This window comes from Nerophis lumbriciformis, linkage group LG29, assembly GCF_033978685.3.
Source record: "Nerophis lumbriciformis linkage group LG29, RoL_Nlum_v2.1, whole genome shotgun sequence".
Taxonomy (NCBI): domain Eukaryota; kingdom Metazoa; phylum Chordata; class Actinopteri; order Syngnathiformes; family Syngnathidae; genus Nerophis; species Nerophis lumbriciformis.
In genome coordinates this window covers 16,290,651-16,315,602 of record NC_084576.2, presented here as the reverse complement: position 1 = coordinate 16,315,602, position 24,952 = coordinate 16,290,651, and the positions used below count along the sequence as shown (strand labels likewise).

At 37.3% G+C, this 24,952-nt stretch overlaps 1 protein-coding gene across 1 annotated transcript in view; it reads left to right on the top strand.

Annotated features, from left to right (window-relative positions):
* Nucleotides 1-2,902: 2,902 nt before the first annotated feature.
* Nucleotides 2,903-24,952, top strand: part of cspg4 (chondroitin sulfate proteoglycan 4) — a 162,881-nt gene continuing 140,831 nt past the window's right edge. The window contains exon 1 of the mRNA XM_061924899.2: nucleotides 2,903-3,036. Within this exon, the coding sequence (XP_061780883.2) occupies nucleotides 2,964-3,036 (73 nt within the window). The 5' untranslated portion in view covers nucleotides 2,903-2,963. The remainder of the gene's footprint in view (nucleotides 3,037-24,952) is intronic.

Sequence of the window (24,952 nt, the reverse complement as noted above, 5' to 3'; positions counted from 1 at the left end):
TATCAATTATAGTCTGGAGCGCCATGCACTGAGGGTCCGATGGGGTATTCATATGGATATTAAAGTCCCCCATTATGATTATATTGTCGGCGTGCGTCACTAAATCAGCAACGAACTCTGAAAATTCACTGATGAAGTCCGAATTGGGTCCTGGGGGGCGGTAGATAACAGCCAGGTGGAGAGGCAGCGGTGTGACAAACCTCATAGTAAGCATCTCAAACGAGTTATATTTATTATTTAGGTTCGGGGTAAGATTAAAGTTTTTATTGTGTATGAGTGCAACTCCCCCACCCCTTTTAATGGGACGGGCAATATGCGCTCCCGCATAGCCAGGAGGAGACGCCTCACCCAGCGCAAAGAAATCGTCTGGTTTGAAGCAGGTCTCGGCGAGACCAATAACGTCAAGATTATTGTCTCTAATGACCTCATTAACTAATAGCGTTTTGGAAGATAATGATCTTATGTTTAAGAAGCCCATATTATAGGTAGTGGGCTGTTTTGAGGAGTTTTTGTTGAAATTATCCGTAGTAGCAATATTAATAATGTTGTGTTTATTATGTGTAGTGCACTTTAAATAATTTCGACCATATCTAGGAATTGATATGACGGGAATTTTCCGATTGTTTGCTTGATGTTGTGATAAACCGAACGCATCATAACTTGCCACCTCAGTAGAGTGCATGTCTACTTCTGACACAGAAAAAAAAAATTTTGAGTTGTGTATTGTTCTAAAATAGTTGCTATGTGTGCAGGTATTATCCAGCCTGGCGCTGGCTAGTTCTATTTTAACAAACTTCTCACCCGGACTAGCGCTTCTTTGAGGATTAGCCTTTCGCTTTGTTGTTAGCCCCGCTCGGCATCCCCGCTTCTGCTTCCGCTCACACCGCTTACGTGTCTTCCGTTGACGGTCCCCGCTGGCACTTAACTCCGCTGCTTCAGAGGCCGCTGGATGTAGCCAGCGAAGAATCCCCATGCTAGCGAGGAGGTCGAAAGTACCCGCATCTTTCAGCCTATAACGGCCCGATCTATCCACATCCAGAATCGTCTGTCGGTCGTATCTGATCACGAAGTGTCCACGCTGTGAGCCAGCCATGAAATAGACAGAATTGACGGGTATATATCATAAAAATAGATAAGAAAGTGGGCCCGTTAGGGACATTGTTCAGAATTACCTCTAACATACACGACTGAAACACTCTCATTCACACTACTGAAACACTCCCATAAACAACTGGAAACTGATTCTCTTACACACGAATGAAACGCTCTCAGTTTCAGTAGTGTGTATAAGACTGTTTCACTTTTGTACATACAGTAAGAATGTTTCACTTCTGTTTATACAGTAAGAGCATTTCAGTAGTGTGTGAGAGCATTTCAGTAGTGCGTATGAGAGCGTTTCAGTGGTGTATGTGAGAGTATTTCAGTAGTGTGTGAGAGTGTTTCAGTAGTGTGAGTTAGAGCGTTTCAGTAGTGTGTGTGAGAGCATTTCAGTAGTGTGTGAATGGTACGCATCCCGAGTAATTTTTGACATCTGAAATGCATAATGTAAATGTATGAATTGTACTATAAAATGTATGATAAAAATAGATAAGAAATAACTATTAATTAATGGAAATACATGTTTTATTAAATTATCTGTATTTTTGTCAATTGCTGTCCTACTATAAGCGAATAGTTAATTATCCATAGCTAATTACCATCATCATTTGTCATGAAAGTGCTTTTATTAAAAGGTAACTTGTGGTTTGATAACAGCTACTAATGCTACAATCCCAAATAAAACATAGCCAGCACAGTTCATATTAGTGTTGTCCCGATTTTGGTACCGGTACCATAATTATTTTGATACTTTTCGGTACTTTTTGATACTTTTTAAATAAAGGGGGACCACAAAAAATTGCATTATTGGCTTTATTTTAACAAAACAATTTACGGCACATTAAACATATTTTTCTTATTGCAAGTTTGTCCTTAAATAAAATAGTGAACATACAAGACAACTTGTCTTTTATTAGTAAGTAAGCAAACAAAGGCACATAATTAGTGTGCTGACATATGCAGTAGCAAATTGTGTAATTTATCATTCTATTATTTTGTCAACATTATGAGGGACAAACTGGGAAAATTTATTATTAATCTACTTGTTCATTTACTGATAATATCTGGTGTTCTATCTACACTTCTGTTCAAATGTAATAATCACTTATTCTTCTGTTGTTTGGATGCTTAACATTCGTTTTGGATGATACCACACATGTAGGTATCGATCCGATACCAAGTTGTTACAGGATCATACATTGGTCATATTTAAAGTCCTCATGTGTGCAGGGATGTATTTCCTGAGTTTATAAACATTATATGAATTTTTTAAAAGTACAAAAGATTGTGTGACGACAACAAATAATGATGTAATCACAGTAGTATCGACTCGATACGTTATTGGCGGACCGGTACTTTTTAGAGTTCGGTATAGTACCGAATATGATTCATTATTATCACGGTATTATACTGTACAACCCTAATTCATATCATACGATGGCCACAGTTTGACCCTGGAACAGATTGTTTCTATTTACATTGTTTCCTACGGGAAAAAATGACTGGTCTTTGACTCGAGTGGATTCTGACTGTTGCAAGTGTGGCTCTCATACTCTAATGTAAGCAAGGAGGGCAAGAAAGCCAGACAGGATGTGATTCTTCAGTCTCGGAACATGTGCGTAATAAGAGTGTTTGAAAGGACTGGTGCTGGCGCAGGGGTGGGGTGTCAGGGTTGGGTTGAGAGAGGGCGTCGCTCTCTCTCTCCCGGTCCCCTCCCCAGGCCCGGCCCGACCCGGCCCCCTTTTGCATAGAGGAGTATCCTGTGTAGAAGGTCCCCTAAAAGTGGAAAGTCATTCAGGCCCCGGTGAATGGAGCGTCTTGAAGCAGAGAGAGAGAACGGAGGACTTAACTTGCAGCACTAAAACATGAGAGCCCCGCAGTTTGCCCTGGTGGGCGCCGTCCTGACCCTGCTGAGCCTGGCCGGCCCCGGTCATGGAGGTAAGTGGTCATGGTTACCCCTCATTGATCTCGTCCACGTTGCTGCAAACTTGATCAGCATCTCTTTTCTTCTGATGCATTTTTCTTCCCACGTCTGCACCCTAAGAGTGTTGGCATTTGCTAAAAAAAAAAAAGAGAGGGACAGGTGGTCCCTCTCTGCATGAATCGCCCTTTCACGTGTGCTACGTATCCATACTGAGGTGCTGCCTGGGAGGGGGATGAAAGTAAGAGTGTAGTGTGAGTTTATCAGGGAGGCGGGGGTCCGTACAATGGCTCCTCAGTGCTCAGGCACAAGTCAGCCTCAGTACCTTTCTTGCAGTATGACGCCAGGGAGCCGCTGCACTTCCTCCCCGCCGCCGGTACAGTTTGTGCAGGGTTAGCGGGAACGGTCATTCCCCTGGGACTTTTTTTTTTTGGACTTAGCATTTATTGTATTCTGTTGGTTTCCATAGCAACTGCGGAGAAACTTGTAGGACATACAGTGAAACCGTTGCATATTTACTAACATTTTCCCCTTCGGAAATTATAGAAATATATAAGTGATCTGTCTGTTCCAGGGTCGAGCAGCGGCACAGCATAACACTCTTGTGAACGTTGCTGGCAATTTTTACAAGGAATCTTGAACAAGTGTAAAAATAAGTTAACCGCTTTTAAGGTATTAAATGCTTGCCATGGAAATGAATGACATTTGTGGCGCCTGCTATAGGGTGTGGTCAGAATAATGGGCCCCAAAAAAATTGCGATTCCTCTTTGTACTAATTCCTAATTTAATAGATTAAAAAAAAAATATATATATATATATATATATATGTAGAGATGAAATAGTCTTGTGATTTTTTTCCCACACATACATATATATATATATATACATATATATATATATATATATATATATATATTTTGTTTTTGTTTTTTTGTTTTTTTTTGTATTATTATTATTATGTTTTTAAATAGATTTTTTTTTTAATATATATATATATATTTTTTTTTTTTTTTTTTTAATCTATTTTTGAAAAAATAAAAAATAATACAAAAAACATGCATATATATATATATATATTTTTATTTTTTTTATTTTTTTTTTAATATATATATATATATATATTTTTTTTTAATCTATTTTTGAAACAAAAATTAAAAATTAAAAAATAATAATAATAAAAAATTATTTAAAAAAAAATCTATATATATATATTTTTTATTTTATTTTTTTCAAAAATAGATTACAAAAATATATATTTATATATATATATATATATATATGTATATATATATATATATTTTTTTTTAAATTAATTAATTAATTTATTTATTTTGTATTTATTTATTTAAATTTTTAAATTTTTTATTTTTTATTTATTTGCTTAATCTATTTTTGAAAATTGTTTTTTTTCATATTATCTTTTTTTTTCCGGAAAAAATTATATATATATATATATATATATATATATATATATATATATATATATACATATATATATATATATACTTTTTTTTCGTATTATCTTTTTTTTTTACCGACATCAAACAAAAAAATACAAAAAAGTTATTACCGTATAGTTTGGACTATGAGCCGCTTTTTTCCTACGCTTTAAATACGGTGCGGCTAATTTATGCATTTTTCTCCGCTGACGGCCATAATGCAAACAAGCAAACACACTGAAAAGGTGTGTTAATGTTTTTGCTATGGCGCCATCTTTTTGGACGAGTTCGCTTACTGCAGATGTTGCGTTGTCTTTCCGTTTAGCGCCTTAACAGGAAGTAGAAGTGTTGTTCTGTCTTCTAGCCGCCCATAGCGTTCTACTTGTATGTATTCCTCATTCATCACTCCAATCAACGTTTGTAAGTTTTACAATATAACTACAACTATTCATACTTACAAAACCGTCCCATGTGTGATGTCTGTAGGAGTGTTTTCATGCATATTTGTACGTGCTATCGTAATGTAATGAAGCTAGCGTTGCTAGCATTAGCTAATATCCTAACACGTTTACGAGTGTCCGTGTTAGTATTATTCATTTACAAGGGCATTCTTTTTGTATTGTTTCAGTTTCAAAAATTCCTTAGTAAATTCACCAAAACGTCACCGTGGAGTTATCGAGTCTGTTTAGCTGATTGGAGCGCTAGCTTCCGCAGCTAGTGGGTCCATGACGACGACCTCTGTTTTGTTTGATCAGCCGTTTTACTGCCGTGTTACAGGCACCGTTAAGGTCTGTAAATAAACATATACAGAATCTTTCTGAGTAAATAACTCATTTTACAACGTATATATATATATATATATATATATATATATATATATATATATATATATATATATATATATATATATATATATATATATATTAGGGCTGCAACTAACGATTAATTTGATAATCGATTAATCTGTCGATTATTATTTCGATTAATCGATTAATAATCGGATAAAAGAGACAAACAACATTTCTATCCTTTCCAGTATTTTATTGAAAAAAAACTGAATACTGCCACCATACTTGTTTTGATTATTGTTTCTCAGCTGTTTGTACATGTTGCTGTTTATAAATAATTATTTAAAAAAAAAAAAAAAAAAAAAAAAAAAATTGCCTCTGCGCATGCGCATAGCATAGATCCAACGAATCGATGACTAAATTAATCGCCAACTATTTTTATAATCGATTTTTATCGATTTAATCGATTAGTTGTTGCAGCCCTAATATATATATATATATATATATATATATACATATATATATATATGTACCCCGCCTTCCGCCCGATTGTAGCTGAGATAGGCTCCAGCGCCCCCCGCGACTCCAAAGGGAATAAGCGGTAGAAAATGGATGGATGGATATATATATATAAATATATATGCGGCTTATAGTCCGATGAGGCAAATTTAGTGGGTGCGGCCTGCATGCCGGTGCGCTCTATAGTCCAGAGAATACAGTAAACAAAAAAAAACAAAAAATGGCTTCAACCTTCAAAACAAAAATAAATCAACAATTTCTGTGGATTTTTTATCATCAAAATTAGGAAGTTAGGATCAATGGCTAAAATAAACACGTCGTGCGCAGCTTTTCAAAGTGAGTTTTGAAACATGATACTGTTCCCCGGGGTCACATGTGCATGGCACCCCCCACACCCCCCCCCCCCAGTGGGGTCCCGCCCCACTATTTGAGGAGAACTGCATTAGTGCTTAGTTAAACCATAATAATGTTTATTGGCAGTAACTTTTGTGACAATATATCGGTCAATGTCCAGGTCCAGACCGAGCAGTACGACTACATCATGTCTGTGTGTCACTTCACACATCTGTCAGTCCATTCACATACACAACTAGCCTGAAAGGGGGGGGGGGGACCAAATCCGGACTTCACAGCATGTTGCAATTCCAGCACGAGGAACCGAAACGTCATCCGCGAACAGATTGTACTTCTGTCAAATCGTCGCACGTTGGCTGTCAAGACGCTCAAACCCGCGCCGCAAATTTGCACTCCAATTACAAGCGGGCAAGGCCTCGCCGCGACTGTGCCATGGGCCGCTGATGCGCCGCCTGATTCGCACAGAGCGTCGCTTTGTCTCGCTGTGCGTTTGATGCTCGGCCGGAAAAAGCTGGAATCAATCCTTCTGCAGCGGCGTGAAAACACTCATCTGCCCGTCTGGGGTTTTTTTGCGGCGTGTCCTCGCGCAACATGAAGAGGATATGTGGGGAAAAAGTGGCTGGCGGGGTGGCATTTTCCGCCTAATCAAATGGATGCGAGATACAAGGGGGAAAAAAGTATCGGATCATCTAATTGTCTTCGGCTGCCCTGAGGAGCGTCGTGGTGCACATGTGACCCCGGGGAACAGTATCATGTTTCAAACCTCACTTTGAAAAGCTGTGCACGACAAAATGTGTTTATTTTAGCCATTAATCCTAACTTCCTCATTTTGATGATAAAAAATCCACAGAAATTGTTGATTTATTTTTTTGTTTTGAAGGTTGAAGCCATTTTTTTTTTTTTTGTTTACTGTATTCTCTGGACTATAGAGCGCACCGGCATGCAGGCCACACCCACTAAATTTGCCTCATTGGACTATAAGCCGCATATATATATATATATATATATATATATATATATATATATATATATATATATATATATATATATATATATATATATTAGGGCTGCAACAACTAATCGATTAAATCGATTAAAATCGATTATAAAAATAGTTGGCGATTAATTTAGTCATCGATTCGTTGGATCTATGCTTTGCGCATGCGCAGAGGCAATTTTTTTAATGTATTTAAAAAAAATTAAAAAAATTAATAAACCTTTATTTATAAATTGCAACATGTACAAACAGCTGAGAAACAACAGTGTTTCCCACAGGACAGGCATCTATTTGTGGTGGTGTGGGGGGTGGGGGGGGCAGCGGCGATGACCAAGAAGAACGCGGAGTTGGAATATAATTACAACATTTTATGTACATATTTATATACAGATTTGAACAATTAGTGATTCACTGAAATATATTTATTAATTGTGGTTCTTACAAAAAATATATCTTATAAAATATAAAAGCTAAAATGTCTCTTAAAGCTCTGCCCCTTTAATGAGTGAATACTAAATTATTTAACTTTAGCCTACTACTACAACCATATTATTTACCAGCAACATGAAGTGAAACAGAGGCAGAGGTGTCCTGCCACAGTCAGTCAACCTCCTCCTCCTCCTCCTCCTCCTCCTCCTGCTGCTGCTGCTGAACAGGTCGCACCTGTGGTCCGGACTGTAGGCCTACCTCCTTTCCAAGTACAGCCCTTTTCGGCCGTTGAAAATATTTTTCTATACTCATCTGTGTGAAGGAGTGAACATCCAACATTAGAATTTATTACTAACGAGAAGAAGCGCTCTATGTACAGTGCCGTCTAACCTTAAGCGGCAGCAGCTCAACACATGCAGGGTTCAACGTTAAGGTTTTTTTCTACTTGCCTGACTTCTCAAATCTACTTGCCCCAATATTTTTACTTGTCCTGCCTAGGTTTTTTTCTGGCTGTGTAGTGCTCATGGCTTATATCTTACTAGAATCCTTCCCGTTGACTATTTACAACACTACACAGTATTTATTATTATTATTATTATTATTATCTATAATTGCATTTAAATGGCATTGCATACATGTAAAATTAAATGCTATTTCACATTATTTGACCAGTAGCAGTTACACTCATCTGAACAGGTCAGCCACCTGTTTAAAGCCCGATCACAGTTGAAATCTTGAAATGAACGGCCTTTAATGGCCAAAACATTAACCTGGACAACATTTTAACAGCTGGTTGGCTCAGATTTTATTCTTTTCATTGCATTCACATGCTGCAGTGGACAGTGGACATTTTAGCTTCAGTCCACGTGTGTTTATTGACAACAGGGTTATAACCTGGACACGTTAGCTCGTCGGTATGAAAACAGGTGACCGAGTCAAACAGCGGCGGTGTTAATGAAGCAGTGTCACGAGAAACCGTCAGTGAAACGCTCGGTGAAATCGCGGATTAACGTTAAATATATGACGAGCCGCGAGCGATGCAGCTATAACCTATCTACCTATAACACCTGTAAAAAAGAAGCAATGCTACCACGCTAGCAAGCGTTAGCTAGCCAGCTATGAGCCACCAAGCTGTTAACTATAGCCAAAAGGCACCATTTAAGTTTTTTTCCCCATGGCATCCTGGATCAAGGCTTTCAGCAGCTTTTGGACGTTTGAGGTAGAAACGTAGGAAGCGCCATCATTATGAAAAGTAGCCGGCGAGTATTTTGGTCCCGTCCGTCCGTCCCTCTTCTTTTTCTTCTTCTGGCCCACCAGGTGAATTAAGTGCTATTGGCGGAGTTACAATGCATACCGCCACCTACTGCACCGGAGGTGTAACTACAAGCAACATTCACAGACAGTCCCATTGCTTTTATGAGCGGTCGAGCGAGTCAAAAGCCGAAAAATCCATTTGTGGTGGACATAATTCTTTCGTGGCGGGCCGCCACAAATAAATGAATGTGTGGGAAACACTGAACAATAATCAAAATAAGTATGGTGCCAGTATGCTGGGTTTTTTTTTCAATAAAATACTGGAAAGGATAGAAATTTAGTTTGTCTCTTTTATCCGATTATTAATCGATTAATCGAAGTAATAATCGACAGATTAATCGATTATCAAATTAATCGTTAGTTGCAGCCCTAATATATATATATATATATATATATATATATATATATATATATATATATACATACATATATATATATATATATATATATACATATATATATATATATATATATACATATATATATATATATATATACATATATATATATATATATATATACATATATATATATATATATATATACATATATATATATATATATATATATATATATATATATATATATATATATATATATATATATACGTTGTAAAATGAGTTATTTACTCAGAAAGATTCTGTATATGTTTATTTACAGACCTTAACGGTGCCTGTAACACGGCAGTAAAACGGCTGATCAAACAAAACAGAGGTCGTCGTCATGGACCCACTAGCTGCGGAAGCTAGCGCTCCAATCAGCTAAACAGACTTGAAAACTCCACGGTGACGTTTTGGTGAATTAACGGAGGAATTAGTGAAACTGAAACAATACAAAAAGAATGCCCTTGTAAATGAATAATACTAACACGGACACTCGTAAACGTGTTAGCATATTAGCTAATGCTAGCGACGCTAGCTAGCTTCATTACATTACGATAGCACGTACAAATATGCATGAAAACACTCCTACAGACATCACACATGGGACGGTTTTGTAAGTATGAATAGTTGTAGTTGTCCTCGCGCAACATGAAGAGGATATGGGGGAAAAAGTGGCTGGCGGGGTGGCATTTTCCGCCTAATCAAATGGATGCGAGATACAAGGGGGAAAAACGTATCGGATCATCTAATTGTCTTCTGCTGCCCTGACCCTGGAGAGCTCACGCTAATGTTGGCCAGATGTAGCCAGTCCCAGATTAGATTCAACCTTTCACTGCGACCAGCTGTCAGGAGGGGGGTTCTCCGCCAAGGTTCCATCGCCATCCTCGTGTTTACATCTTCAAATGTCACAGGCCGTGTATACCACATGACGCCTACATGCTACAAGGAGCCCTCGTCCAATCGGAGCCTCTCGCTTCAATCAGAAACAGATTCGGAGCAAACGGGAGCCCAGAGATGTGGTCTCCTGTGAGGCTAATAACATTTTCCCTTCATTTCCACATTGCAGCCCACATCTTTTTCCAGCCTTTTGCGTCCTCGTATTACCCACTCAGAGGTTCCCCAGGAGCAGCTCTGCAGGCGTGCGATTCAGCAAAATAAAGACACATCATAGGATTTGGGTGGAGAGCAGATGTGTTTTCACCTTCTGGGATGATAAATATCCCCGGAGACTTTACCTGTCCAGCTCCAAGTGTGTCCTGAACGGGAACAACGAGGTGGAGTCTGGACATGACGTATCCCAGTAGCGCTCTGTGGTTTTTGTCACTAGCACCACCTGCTTTGAGCCATAACAAGGTCGGGGGGGAAACTGCCGAGCGAGGCGTTTTTGTCCCGACTGTAAAAAGATCAAGTTATGTCTCCTGCTTGCAAACAGGACGCCTCAAAAACCTGCTGTTCAATAAATGTTAGCTGAATGAGAAGCGCTTAGCTTTGAAGGTCTTCTTCAGGTTTAACGGCACGGATGGATGGATACATACTGTAGATCAATAGTTACATTAAGTTAAGTTAAGTACCAATGATTGTCACACACACACTAGGTGTGGTGAAATGTGTCCTCTACATTTGACCCATCCCCTTGTTCACCCCCTGGGAGGTGAGGGGAGCAGTGAGCAGCAGCGGTGGCCGCGCCCGGGAATCATTTTGGTGATTTAACCCCCAATTCCAACCCTTGATGCTGAGTGCCAAGCAGGGAGGTAATGAGTCCCATTTTTATAGTCTTTGGTATGACTCGGCCGGGGTTTGAACTCACAACCCACCGATCTCAGGGCGGACACTCTAACCACTAGGCCACTGAGTATTATATACTTAATGCCAGATGACTTTACAGTACGGATGCATGAATGTTGGACACATGTATGTACGATCTGAACATACTTGCCAACCCTCCCGATATTTCCGGGAGACTCCCGAAATTCACCGCCTCTCTCGAAAACCTCCCGGGACACATATTCTCCCGAAAATTTACCGATTTTCAGCTGGAGCTGGAGGCCACGCCCCCTCCAGCTCCATGCGGACCTGAGTGAGGACAGCCTTTTTTTACGACGGGAGGACAACAGGATGACAAGAACTAAATCATCCAGACTAGAAATACATTGTATTATCATGTTTATCTTACCTAAAAATAAATATATTTATTAATTAAAAAAAAAAAAAAAAGAAATACATTTTTACTATATTTTGCTAAAAACATCAAAATTAATTGTATTTTTATTTGTATTTTTTCTGACTCCTTATTACATCCAGCTATAGAATTATACATTAAAATAAACATATTTGAAATAATTAATTTTAAATTATCAAAATAATTCATTTAAAATGATCATATTTAATTATTATAATAATTGCTTGTTTATCAACAACTTTAGCATTTTATTCATTACATTTTGACGCTCTCAGAAGCCAAGTTATGTTATATTCCTTAATATCTATTTATGCAAGTTTGAAGTATCAATTATCTAAACACAGTTTTGTTTGCATATTTTCAGGATGTAGATATATATATATATATATATATATATATATATATATATATATATATATATATATATATATATATATATATATATATATATGTATGAAATACTTGACTTGGTGAATTCTAGCTGCCAATATACTCCTCCCCTCTTAACCACGCCCCCAACCACGCCCCACCCCACCCCTGACCACGCCCCCCGCCCGCCACCTCCCGAAATCGGAGGTCTCAAGGTTGGCAAGTTTGGATCTGAATGTAAGAATAAATGTTGGATACGTGGCTGTACAGGATAGATGGATGGATGGATGGATGGATGAATAAAGAATATATGGATGTTGAATACACAGATGTACGGAAAGGATGGAAGATGTATAGATGGATGTTGGATAGATGGGTATACAGAATGGATGGATGGATGATGACCAAATGGATGTTGGATACCTGGAGGTACAGAATGGATGGGTTGGTGGATGGATGGACAGCATAGATGTACAGCAGGGGTGTCAAACTCAAATACAGAGTGGGTCAAAATTTATAACTGAACAAAGCCGCGGGCCAAGGTTGAACAAATGAACCTTTAACGTACTCTACGAGCTATCGTCACGTCCGCTTTTCATCCATTCAAACATCGTCCAGACTCAGTCACAAGAAATGTGCGGCTTCTGTGCGCACACACGAGCGAATGCAACGCATACTTCATCAACCGCGATACAGGTTACACTGAGGGTGCCGGTATAAAAAACGTAAACACTGTTAGAAATATACGCCACACTGTGAATCCACACCAAACAAGAATGACAAACACATTTTCGGGAGAACATCCGCACCGTAACACAACATAAACACAACAGAACAAATACCCAGAATCTTTTGTAGCACTAACTCTTATAGGACGCTACAAAATACACCCCCGCTAGTTTGACACCCATGATGTACAGTATATATAGATGGATAGATGGATGATGAATAGACAGATGTTGGATACAAGGATAGGCAGGATATCCCAGATATATATATACATATATATGGATGACGACTAGATGAATGTGCGATACATGGAGGTACAGAATGGATGGATGGACGGACAACTGGATGGATGGATAGATGTACAGGCTGCATGGATGAATGGATGATATATATATATATATATATATATATATATATATATATATATATATATATATATATATATATATATATATATATATATATATATATACAGTATATATACAGTATATATATATATATATATATATATATATTTAAATCATATCTAGTCTTCCATATATATGTATATACACTGTATGTATATATGTACTCTATATATCACATACATACAATCACATACATATACACAGACATATACACACATTTATATATACATACACATATACATATATACACATATATATATATATATATATATATATATATATACTGTATATATATATATATATATATACTGAATGTATGAAGAAATGTTGGATACATGGATGTACAGGATGTACATGCATATGTATATATACATTTACATATGCATATATACACATACATATATACAGAGGCGCCGCTAGGGATTTTGGGCTCCATGAAAAGAATCTTTACAGGGCCCCCAACACAGTGTCATTATTTTTTCTGTATTATAATTTCATCATCATTAGGGGCCTCTCTGGGCCCCCCTCCATCATGGGCCCCTAGAATCTGTCTCCTTTACCCCCCCTTTTTGGCGCCCCTGCATATATATACATACATATATATACACACACATATATATGCATATATATATTCATATATGTATATGGTTAGATGGCTGATAGATAGGTAGATGAGTGAATTGATAGTTGCATGGGCAGATGGAAAAAGCGATAGATGGTTGGATGATGGACAGTGATGATGAGTGGATTAAATAGATGGATGAATAAAATGAATGCATACAAACAAAATCTAGGACTGATGTTCATCTAAAAACAAGGACATACTGTAAATGTGTCTACATCTAAACACTAACTCTTGTCTGTGGAGGTTTACTGTCAAAAGTGTTGATCTGTAACAAGCATACAATCTCTGCCTTGTGGTTTGGGTCTGTTATTATTTTCCAAGATGTCTCTGTTTGCAGTCGCACAGCCTAACTAGGAGATTTGAATCCAGCCAGTTTATCGTCACCATGGCAACAAGCAGAAATAATAAATATGGAATCTGTCTGGCTGTGTGAAGAGTCTCTACAAGGTCTCAGTGTTCTGTAGCTCTCTTGTGACTAATAAGTATATTATCTGCATTGGGATATTGATGATTTAGTGATGTTCTGGAAGGGGATCGGGAGGGGGGGGGGGGCACTTGGTGACCGTCAGCTCACCTCTTAGTTTAAACACAAGGTAGGATGAAATCCAAACAGGAGTGTCTATGGATTAACAGGATTTATAGGGAAGTATTCAACATATACAAGAAAAGTTATTCCTTTAAAAAAAAAAAATTAAAAAAAAGTCCATATGTTCTCCCAGGGCTTCATTCAGCGTGTAATAGTGTACTAATTCTATTTAGAGCTTCTGGCCTGAATATAACATCACGTCAGGGTGGCTAAAGATAGCTGCCTGTACATGGCAGCTGCCTTATACAGTGCAGAGGTTATTAGATCTTGTTGCCAAAGTTGCAGTCGTGTACTGTAGCTGCTGACCTGAAGTAACACGGCAGCCAGGGAAGTGATTACACTCGTCATAGCGTAATGGAAAAGTTAGAGCATTTGACTGTGGTAACAATTATTAAATGTTGCGAAAGTGTCTTCGAACGAGACACAACTCTGGGTCGTAGATGGTATTGTTATATTCACAAGCATGGAAACAGACTAAATAGTGTTTCTGTGGTTATTGCTATTGTTAGAGTCAGTGTTTCCATTGGTTCTGGTTACAGAATAATAACAATAAAGTGAAACCTGCTATTGTTGTAATTTGCAGGTTGAAGTGAGATCATCGCGATTATTTGCCAAATTCTTTCCCAGTTCAGGCATTTGAAGGTTGGCGACGTCTGAACACTCTGCGACCAGTAAAAATGCAACCTCCGTCTAATATCCTTCACGGTCATTCTTATCCTAAGAATTCTCTGTGCGTCAACGCAAATATTTGAATATGGTGTGCACATGTTGTAGAGAAAGAGCATATTTGTAGGGGGATGCATTTGTTTAACCTTAATCTATTGGGGATCCCTTAAATGTGGTGAATGTTACAGGTCTCAGAGACCCGAAAGGGTTTCAGTAATAAAAGTCTTAAAAGTAAGTCATATATAATAATATTTTTGTATTTTTCACCCCCTAAATCTATAGTTCAACTTCAGATCAATCCGTCGATATGACGTTTTTAGGTTTTTGTTTTTTTTTAGGTTTTATGCCCTTTTTGTCAAAGAAAACCCAGTCATGCACGCACGCACAATATTTTTGTAACCACATCCACACAACTCTTGTGTCACTATCAACTCACCAACATCGTTTCTATTATACTTAAGTTGTTGGCAGATTCAAAGCAACTATGCCTCTACTATGAATATATGGAACTCTATGGTACTCTGGCGGTATCTAGTGGTTGAGTTGTCAAATTACACGGCTAATAGGATTCGCACATATTTCAAAGAGAAATGCTTGTACGGCAACACGTCTGTCAGCCATAGATATAAATGAGTAGATAGACGACGCAGGTTTATGGCGACTGGGCCCATAGTGTCTGAATTGTTTGTTTTTCAGAAGGCAAGAAAATAATATCAAGGATGCCTGCTTGCCAAGTAGGCTCTTTTATTTATTTATTCACTTAGCAGGCTACTACAGTTCTCACATATGCAGTTTTCCATATATACATACATATATATACATACACATATACATACATAAATAAATACATTTACATTAGGGATGTCCGATAATGGCTTTTTGCCGATATCCGATATTACGATATTGTCCAACTCTTTAATTACCGATACCGATATCAACCGATATATACAGTCATGGAATTAACACATTATTATGCCTAATTTGGACAACCAGGTATGGTGAAGATAAAGTACTTTTAAAAAAAATTAATAAAATAAAATAAGATAAATAAATTAAAACATTTTCTTGAATAAAAAAGAAAGTAAAACAATATAAAACCAGTTACATTGAAACTAGTAATTAATGAAAATGAGTAAAATTAACTGTTAAAGGTTAGTACTATTAGTGGACCAGCAGCACGCACAATCATGTGTGCTTACGGACTGTATCCCTTGCAGACTGTATTGATATATATTGATATATAATGTAGGAACCAGAATATTAATAACAGAAAGAAACAACCCTTTTGTGTGAATGAGTGTAAATGGGGGAGGAAGGTTTTTTGGGTTGGTGCACTAATTGTAAGTGTATCTTGTGTTTTTTATGATGATTTAATAGAACAAAAAACAAAAACAAAAAAACGATACTGATAAAAAAAAAACGATACCGATAATTTCCGATATTACATTTTAACGCATTTATCGGCTGATAATATTGGCAGGCCGATATTATCGGACATCTCTAATTTACATATATACATATACACAAATACATACACATACACATACATCCATATACACATATATATATGGATATGTACATATATATATATATATATATATATATATATATATATATATATATATATATATATATATATATATATATATATATATATATATATATATATATATATATATATATATATATGGGGACGGCGTGGCGAAGTCTCCGATTGCTGGTTACTGGGGTTCAATCTCCACCTTCTACCATCCTAGTCACGTCTGTTGTGTCCTTGGGCAAGACACTTCACCCCTTGCTCCTGATGGCTGCTGGTTAGCGCCTTGCATGGCAGCTCCCGCCATCAGTGTGTGAATGTGTGTGTGAATGGATGAATGTGGTAATACTGTCAAAGCCCTTTGAGTACCTTGAAGGTAGAAAAGCGCTGTACAAGTATAACCCATTTATCATTTATTATATATATATATATATATATATATATATATATATATATATATATATATATATATATATATATATATAAACATATATATATATATATATAAACATATACATACATATACATATACATACATAGCCTATACATATATAGCCTATTAATATATATAGAGAGCCTATACATATATATATATATATGCAGCCTATACATACATACATACTGTATATATATACAGTATACAGTACACATATATATACAGCCTATACATATACACATATATATATATATATATATATATATATATATATATATATATATATATATATATATATATATATATATATATATATATATATATATATATATATATATATATATATATATATAAATAAATAAATAAATAAATAAATAAATATATATATATATATATATATATATATTTATTATTAGTACAATGGATACATTATTAATAATTAATATAATTGGATATTAAGAGTATGTGAAAGTTCGACTGCTACCCTTTTTACTTCTGTGACGACCTCCTTAAAGTTGTGTAATCAATCAGCTAAAGCAGCTAAAGTGCGGCAAACATGAATAAGTGTGAAGAGAGTGTTTTGCATTTGTCCCATCATGCATTGCAGGGGATTTAAATGGGTGTAATTTTGAATTATGTGCTGTGCTTGGACATTTTTTTATGATATCCACAAAGTTTAGTGAGCAGGTTGTGCTATGTGTGGACCATGTGTGTTGACCTTTTGTGTTGGTTTATTTGCACTATGAGTGGGAAAGGTTGTTTGGATTGGGTCATATCATAAACTTATTCACCAGAATTACTCACCATGTCCACAATATGGTGGCAAAATTAGATATTTGTAATTAAGTTTTAGGGTCCCCACAGGCCAGATTCTTTATGAGACTTGTGACATCTTACGGGCCAAAATGAACGCGCCGACAGTCCGCACTTGGCCCGCGGGCCGTAGTATGGACACCCCTGGTCTAAATAACCCATTTTAGCTAGATGGTCTTTATTAAATGTTCATAAAAAGGCCACAAACCAACACATTTGTAGATTTTTAGCTTCCGTGACTCGGAAAACACAAGAATGTGGTCTGACTCCTTTGTGCCTGGGCCCTGTTGAGGGTTAACCTGGCTCTGTCTTGAGTGTTCAACCATCTGGCCTCCGAATATTAGCAATTACCCACATAGTGTGTCATCACTGATGGTGGGGAAACAAATAGTCTGGGGTTCGCAGGTCGGAAACAGGAAAACGCCTGACGAAGCCGTCAAGTTCGAGCTCAACAATAAGAGAAAAACGCTGCCTTCCCCTTCAGGAAGTGCATCTCCATATTTTTGTGGAGACGTCCTCGGCAGATCGTCTTCCTCATGGTGTTTTTAAGGCCGGGACCTGCTTAGCGCAGTACGGCGGCCCACACACAGTCCTCATTTAGCCTCGGGTGTGTACACAAAGGAGTCGCCGTACGTAAACAAAGGCTTATAACTCGTCCCTCGGTTTGCGGGGTCAAAGGGCATATCAGAGTGTTGCTTTAACCCCGTCGATCTGATTGGGCGCTCGAAAGGGGATTACGTGACGGCCCACGCCCTCCTTTTAAGCCCGCGAGTCGTAGTTTGTCCAATTGTTGACGGAACTGTGATTGTGACTGCGTTGTCATTTCGGGGAATTCAAGGACACCGTTTGGTCACTTTCAAGTCTGTAGGGATAACCGTAATCTACGTATACCTAATGAAATTATGACTTGTGGAATATTCCATATTTTCCAGAGAAGGTCATTTATTATGGTAACAGAATGGTGTAAAAAGCCAGGAACACAACCGTCAGAGTCATTTTTAACCCTTTTAACTCCTTCCGATATAATACGATATTGCATCCTTGCGTATTGACCGATACCGATATTGATCCCATTCAATATAGCCACTAGGGATGATACTCGAAACCAGTTTTCCCGGTTGTTCGATAAGAAAAGAACCGAGTCCTTGGACTCGAATCCCTTTTTGAGAACCGGTACCCGTTATCGAGACCACTATAGTAAAGAAAAAGAGTTGGTTCTTTATTCGAATCCCTGGGAACGAATCCCGTCCCGACCAGAAATGCCCTTTGAGACATCACAAGAAATGACGTCACGTAGCTCAGTCATTAGGCGCAGATAGGGAAAGCAGGAAAAACAATGGACCGGAAAAAGCGCTCCAAGGTGTAATAAAGTTCAAAACAAAAGGTATAATCCAATGAATAACTTTACTGAGAGATTTGAGCAGGGTAAAAACACATGACGAACACTTTTACGACCAACTGGAAACATAGCAACCAGACTAGCAACGCACCTCCTTTACGGCAGCTGTCGCAACCTTCTTAAAGCAACCGCAGCACATACATATATATACAACATATCTCCCTTTTTTAACTTTTGTTTTTCTTTCCTTGTAAACAAAACAAAATCACACTGCATATGTGTTGTCTGTCTAATTATAAATAATGCAGACGAGGCATGTTGGCTGAGTTCTTGACGTTTACTTTCACAGCGTGCTCATAACCTCATTCTTAGCTGCCGGCGTGGCGACATGCAACAACACATTTCGGGGCTACCGCGCATGCTCGTCACTCCCGTTGCATGCTGGGTAGTGTAGTTGTTATATTCCCTAGCTCAGGGGTCGGTAACCCAAAATGTTGAAAGAGCCATATTGGACCAAAAATACAAAAACAAATCTGTCTGGAGCCGCAAAAAATTAAAAGCCATATTACATATAGATAGTGTGTCATGAGATATAAATTGAATCAAGAGGACTTAAAGGAAACTAAATGAGCTCAAATATACCTACAAATGAGGCATAATGATGCAATATGTACATATAGCTAGCCTAAATAGCATTTTAGCATCGATTAGCTTGCAGTCATGCAGTGACCAAATATGTCTGATTAGTACTCCACACAAGTCAATAACATCAACAAAACTCACCTTTGTGGGTTCATGCACAACGTTAAGTTTGGTAGACAAAATGAGACAGAAAAAGAAGTGGCATAAAACACGTCCTAGAAAGTCGGAGAAAGTTATACATGTAAACAAACTAAGGTGAGTTCAAGGACCGCCAAAATTAGTAGGACAAAACGGCGCTCGCCAAATACTCGAATCAGTGAAGCATGTTTAATATAAACAGTGTGCTTTATAACAATTAGGGAGGTTTGTTTCATGTTTGTCCTCCTACAGAAACCATATTAACACAAAAAAAAAAATGTTCCCCCTCAACTTTTTCCATTTTTCATACATTTTTGAAAAAGCTCCAGAGAGCCACGAGGGCGGCGCTAAAGAGTTGGCAAGCCGCGGGTTGCCAACCCCTGCCCTAGCTCATAACATCACATCTTTCCCCCTATAAATAAATAATGTTAACTCAATAAAGTGTATTTCTTTTTTTAGCTTTAACTTTTCATTTTTTAGCATTGTAACCACATTTGCAAACAACTTTTCTCTTCATAGAATTTTCTTTCAATAAAGAAATAAAGTGCAAAAATGTCAAAGCATCATAACAAACAGTTATGTCAAATAGCAGCAGAAGTGCACTTTTTGGAGAGCTGTATTATTTTCAGTTTTGTGCCCAAGGGACTGATTTTATTTAACACTATATTATTATTTATACACCTATAGTGATCACAGAGACAGGTTGTTTTTGTGTTACTGTATATATTTGTTTTTCTGAAAAATCCCACTTAATATACTTTGGGTAACAACAGTCAATATTTATTCATTTTATTAAATTTTTTTAGGGGGTAACAGTCAATATTTATTTATTTATTAGATTTTATTTTTTTCTTATATAATAAAAGTGAGCTTTTGTTAAACCAAATATTGTGTGTTTTTTTCCATATACAACAACCTATCTGGACTCGATATGAGAATCGATAAGGAATCGGTTCGATAAGAGGATTCGATAATAGGCTCGAACTCTATAATTTCTTATCAAACATCATCCCTAATAGCCACTAGTGTTGTCCCGATACCAATATTTTGGTACCGGTACCAAAATTATTTCGATACTTTTCGGTACTTTTCGATACTTTTCTAAATAAAGGGGACCACAAACAATTGCATTATTGGCTTTATTTCAACAACAAATCTTAGGGTACATTAAACATATGTTACTTATTGCAAGTTTGTCCTTAAATAAAATAGTAAACATACAAGACAACTTGTATTTTATTAGTAAGTAAGCAAACAAAGGCTCCTAATTAGTCTGCTGACATATGCAGTAAATTATTGTCAATTTCCATTCTATTTTTTTTGTCTAAATTATTAAGAACAACTGGTAGAAAATTAGTTATTAATCGACTTGTTCATTTACTGTCAATATCTGCTTACTTTCTCTTTTAACATGTTCTATCTACACTTCTATTAAAATGTAATAATCACTTATTCTTCTGTTGTTTGGATGCTTTACATTAGTTTTGGATGATACCACAAATTTGGGTATCAATCCGATACCAAGTCGTTACAGGATCATACATTGGTCATATTCATAGTCCTCATGTGTCCAGGGACATATTTCCTGAGTTTATAAACATAATATAAATTAAAAAAAATAAAGAAGATGTGATGCCAAAAAATATTGACGTAATCATACTAGTATCGACTAAATACGCTCCTGTATTTGGTATTATCATTTTAGTGGATGTTAGGTGTAGATCCACCAATGGCTTTTGTTTACATTTTATGGGTACGTTTCAGAGGCGGTATAGTACCGAATATGATTCATTAGTATTGCAGTATTATACTAATACCGGTATACCGTACAAACTTAATAGCCACTAATCATATAAACTAACTTTGTAGTGTGGATTGTTAGTAAAGGCTTGATCAAGTCAAATCACTCAAAGAGAGAACACGGTATTATTAATTATTAACCTTCTGGGATGGACTTATGCTGTCTTTAGGTTGACGTGGAGTGGTAATTGTATCATGGCCATAACAATTCAGTCGTTTACGATCATGGCGCAGTAGGTTGAATGGCGCGGACACGTTTGTTACTGGTTACCTTCTAATGTGCTTCTGCTTTGGAAACTTTGCATCTGTGAGTGATATGCAAATATAATTATTTGATACTTGTTTATATGGACAAATGTGAAAGATTGTTCAAGTAAGGCCACGTATTACGTATGTCTAGCTTGTGTGCTATTATCTGCTTAGCTGTCGTGTGGCTGCTTGCTTCTGGAAGCATAGCCCTATGGCTTTTCAGGGCTTATATTGGAAATTTGGGATTGTACTGTTTTGTTACTGACCGAATCCAGCCGGTCCTACCAGGCACCGATTCACATTAAAATCCAACGGGACTTGAATTGCGAGTGATGTCACGCCCGGTTTGCCGACTCTTCGCACTTCAGCACTTGGCGATCACTCCAGCAGCACTGAGAGCGGACTCAGCCAAGCTACCTCTAGGTAATGTTGCCATTTCCAATGCCAACAAAGAAACTGACTTAAAAACTGCTCCAATATAGGTGAATTAAGGTTCAAATTCACCAAAAATGCACTAGCTTTATATGGCAATTTCGACACCTCCAAATTTGCTAATAAAAACTACAACTAAGATGCACGTTACAATCAAACAGCTGGTGTGTATTTAGCACAATACTTGCAGTATCGACACTTTTTAGGGCACAACAAGATAATAGTCGGCAAAAACTGAATTGGAGAGCCAACACACCATAAACTATACACTACCGCTATCTAACGTCTCGGACTTGCAACTGGAATTGCATGTATTGTCATACTTGCAAAGGAGAAGACGTCACAACTGGATAGCAGTAATCATAATCAGCTGATTCTTAAAGGCCTACTGAAATGCAATGTTCTTATTTAAACGGGGATAGCAGGTCCATTCTATGTGTCATACTTGATCATTTTGCGATATTGCCATATTTTTGCTGAAAGGATTTAGTAGAGAACATCGACGATAAAGTTCACAACTTTTGGTCGCTGATAAAAAAGCCTTGCCTGTACCGGAAGTAGCAGACGAGTAGCGTGACGTCACAGGTTGTGGAGCTCCTCACATCTGCACATTGATTACAATCATGGCCACCAGCAGCGAGAGCGATTCGGACCCAGAAAGCGACGATTTCCCCATTAATTTGAGCGAGGATGAAAGATTTGTGGATGAGGAAAGTGAGAGTGAAGGACTAGAGGGCAGTGGGAGCGATTCAGATAGGGAAGATGCTGTGAGAGGCGGGTGGGACCTGATATTCAGCTGGGAATGACTAAAAGAGTAAATAAACACAAGACATATATATACTCTATTAGCCACAACACAACCAGGCTTATATTTAATATGCCACAAATTAATCCCGCATAACAAACACCTCCCCCCTCCCGTCCATATAACCCGCCAATACAACTCAAACACCTGCACAACACACTCAATCCCACAGCCCAAAGTACCGTTCACCTCCCCAAAGTTCATACAGCACATATATTCCCCCAAAGTCCCCAAAGTTACGTACGTGACATGCACATAGCGGCACGCACGTACGGGCAAGCGATCAAATGTTTGGAAGCCGCAGCTGCATGCGTACTCACGGTACCGCGTCTGCGCATCCAACTCAAAGTCCTCCTGGTAAGAGTCTCTGTTGTCCCAGTTCTCCACAGGCCAATGGTAAAGCTTGACTGTCATCTTTCGGGAATGTAAACAATGAAACACCGGCTGTGTTATCCGGCACAACAGTCAGGGGGTGCATTCTACGGCGGGGGTGCGTTATCCGGCACAACGCCTGCCGCAATACACCGCTTCCCACCTACAGCTTTCTTCTTTGCTGTCTCCAATGTTCATTAAACAAATTGCAAAAGATTCACCAACACAGATGTCCAGAATACTGTGGAATTTTGCGATAAAAACAGACGACTTAATAGCTGGCCACCATGCTGTCCCAAAATGTCCTCCACAATCCGTGACGTCACGCGCTGACGTCATCATACCGAGACGTTTTCAGCAGGATATTTTGCACGAAATTTAAAATTGCACTTTAGTAAGCTAACCCGGCCGTATTGGCATGTGTTGCAATGTTAAGATTTCATCATTGATATATAAACTATCAGACTGCGTGGTCGGTAGTAGTGGGTTTCAGTAGGCCTTTAAAGGTTGCAATGAAAAATTAGATTTTGTTTTCAAAAACAATTAATATTTAGAAACACACACACATTGGTGCCGTATCAAGCCAATACTTGTTTTTTTGCTGGTATCGGACAGACATATTTTAATAGATTAAACTTACAGTCTAGTTGTGATAAAGAATAATACAAATATGTAATAAAAAAAAAAATCTTACATTTCCGAAGAATCTAAATCCCAAGTGTCAAACTCAAGGCACCTGGAAATGATATGTCAATAAATTACTTCATATTTTCTCACTAAATGTACCGGTAATTGATTTTTTTTATTTTGACAGAAAAAATATATGCACTGCTTGAAATAAAACCTTTTAAACTTTAATAGTATCCAATATTGCAACAAATATTACAGTACCGTATTTTTCTGAGTATAAGTCGCACCGGAGAATAAGTCGCACCTGCCGAAAATGCGTAATAAAGAAGGAAAAAGACATATATAAGTTGCACTGGAGCCCGGCCAAACCATGAAAAAAACTGCGACTTATAGTCCGAAAAATACGGTATATCATCACACTTTCCAAACATGTTTTTGTCTAAATAAAAACTTTTACAGCAAACTATCCATCAAATTAATAAAAATGACAATAAATTGTACTTTGTTCTTTACAGCATATTACTGTAAATTAAAAAAAACTTTGGTTTTTTTTTTTGCGCTAAAATTCTGTTGCCAGTTTTTGACTGTAAAATCTACGGTTGTTGTTTTGAACGGTGTATTACTGTAAATAGAAAGACGGTGCATTTGTTTTTACGGTAGAAAAACTGGCAGCTAAGTTGCCAGAATAGAAAAAATAAATTGTACTGTTTTTCCATTTACAACATAATTTTGTAAAAACACAAATTTAACGCAAAAAGTCTGGCAACAAAGCTGCCCCTTTTTTTTCGAAAATCAGTGGTACGGTTTTTCCATTTAAAAAAAAAAAATTTTACAGAAAAATTTTGTAAATGTAAAAATGTTACTGTAAAATCGACAGTCTACTTAAAGACATATTTATAATTAATAATGAAATCCAGAGGCAAATGAATACATTATTTACTGTTACAAGTGGCCCT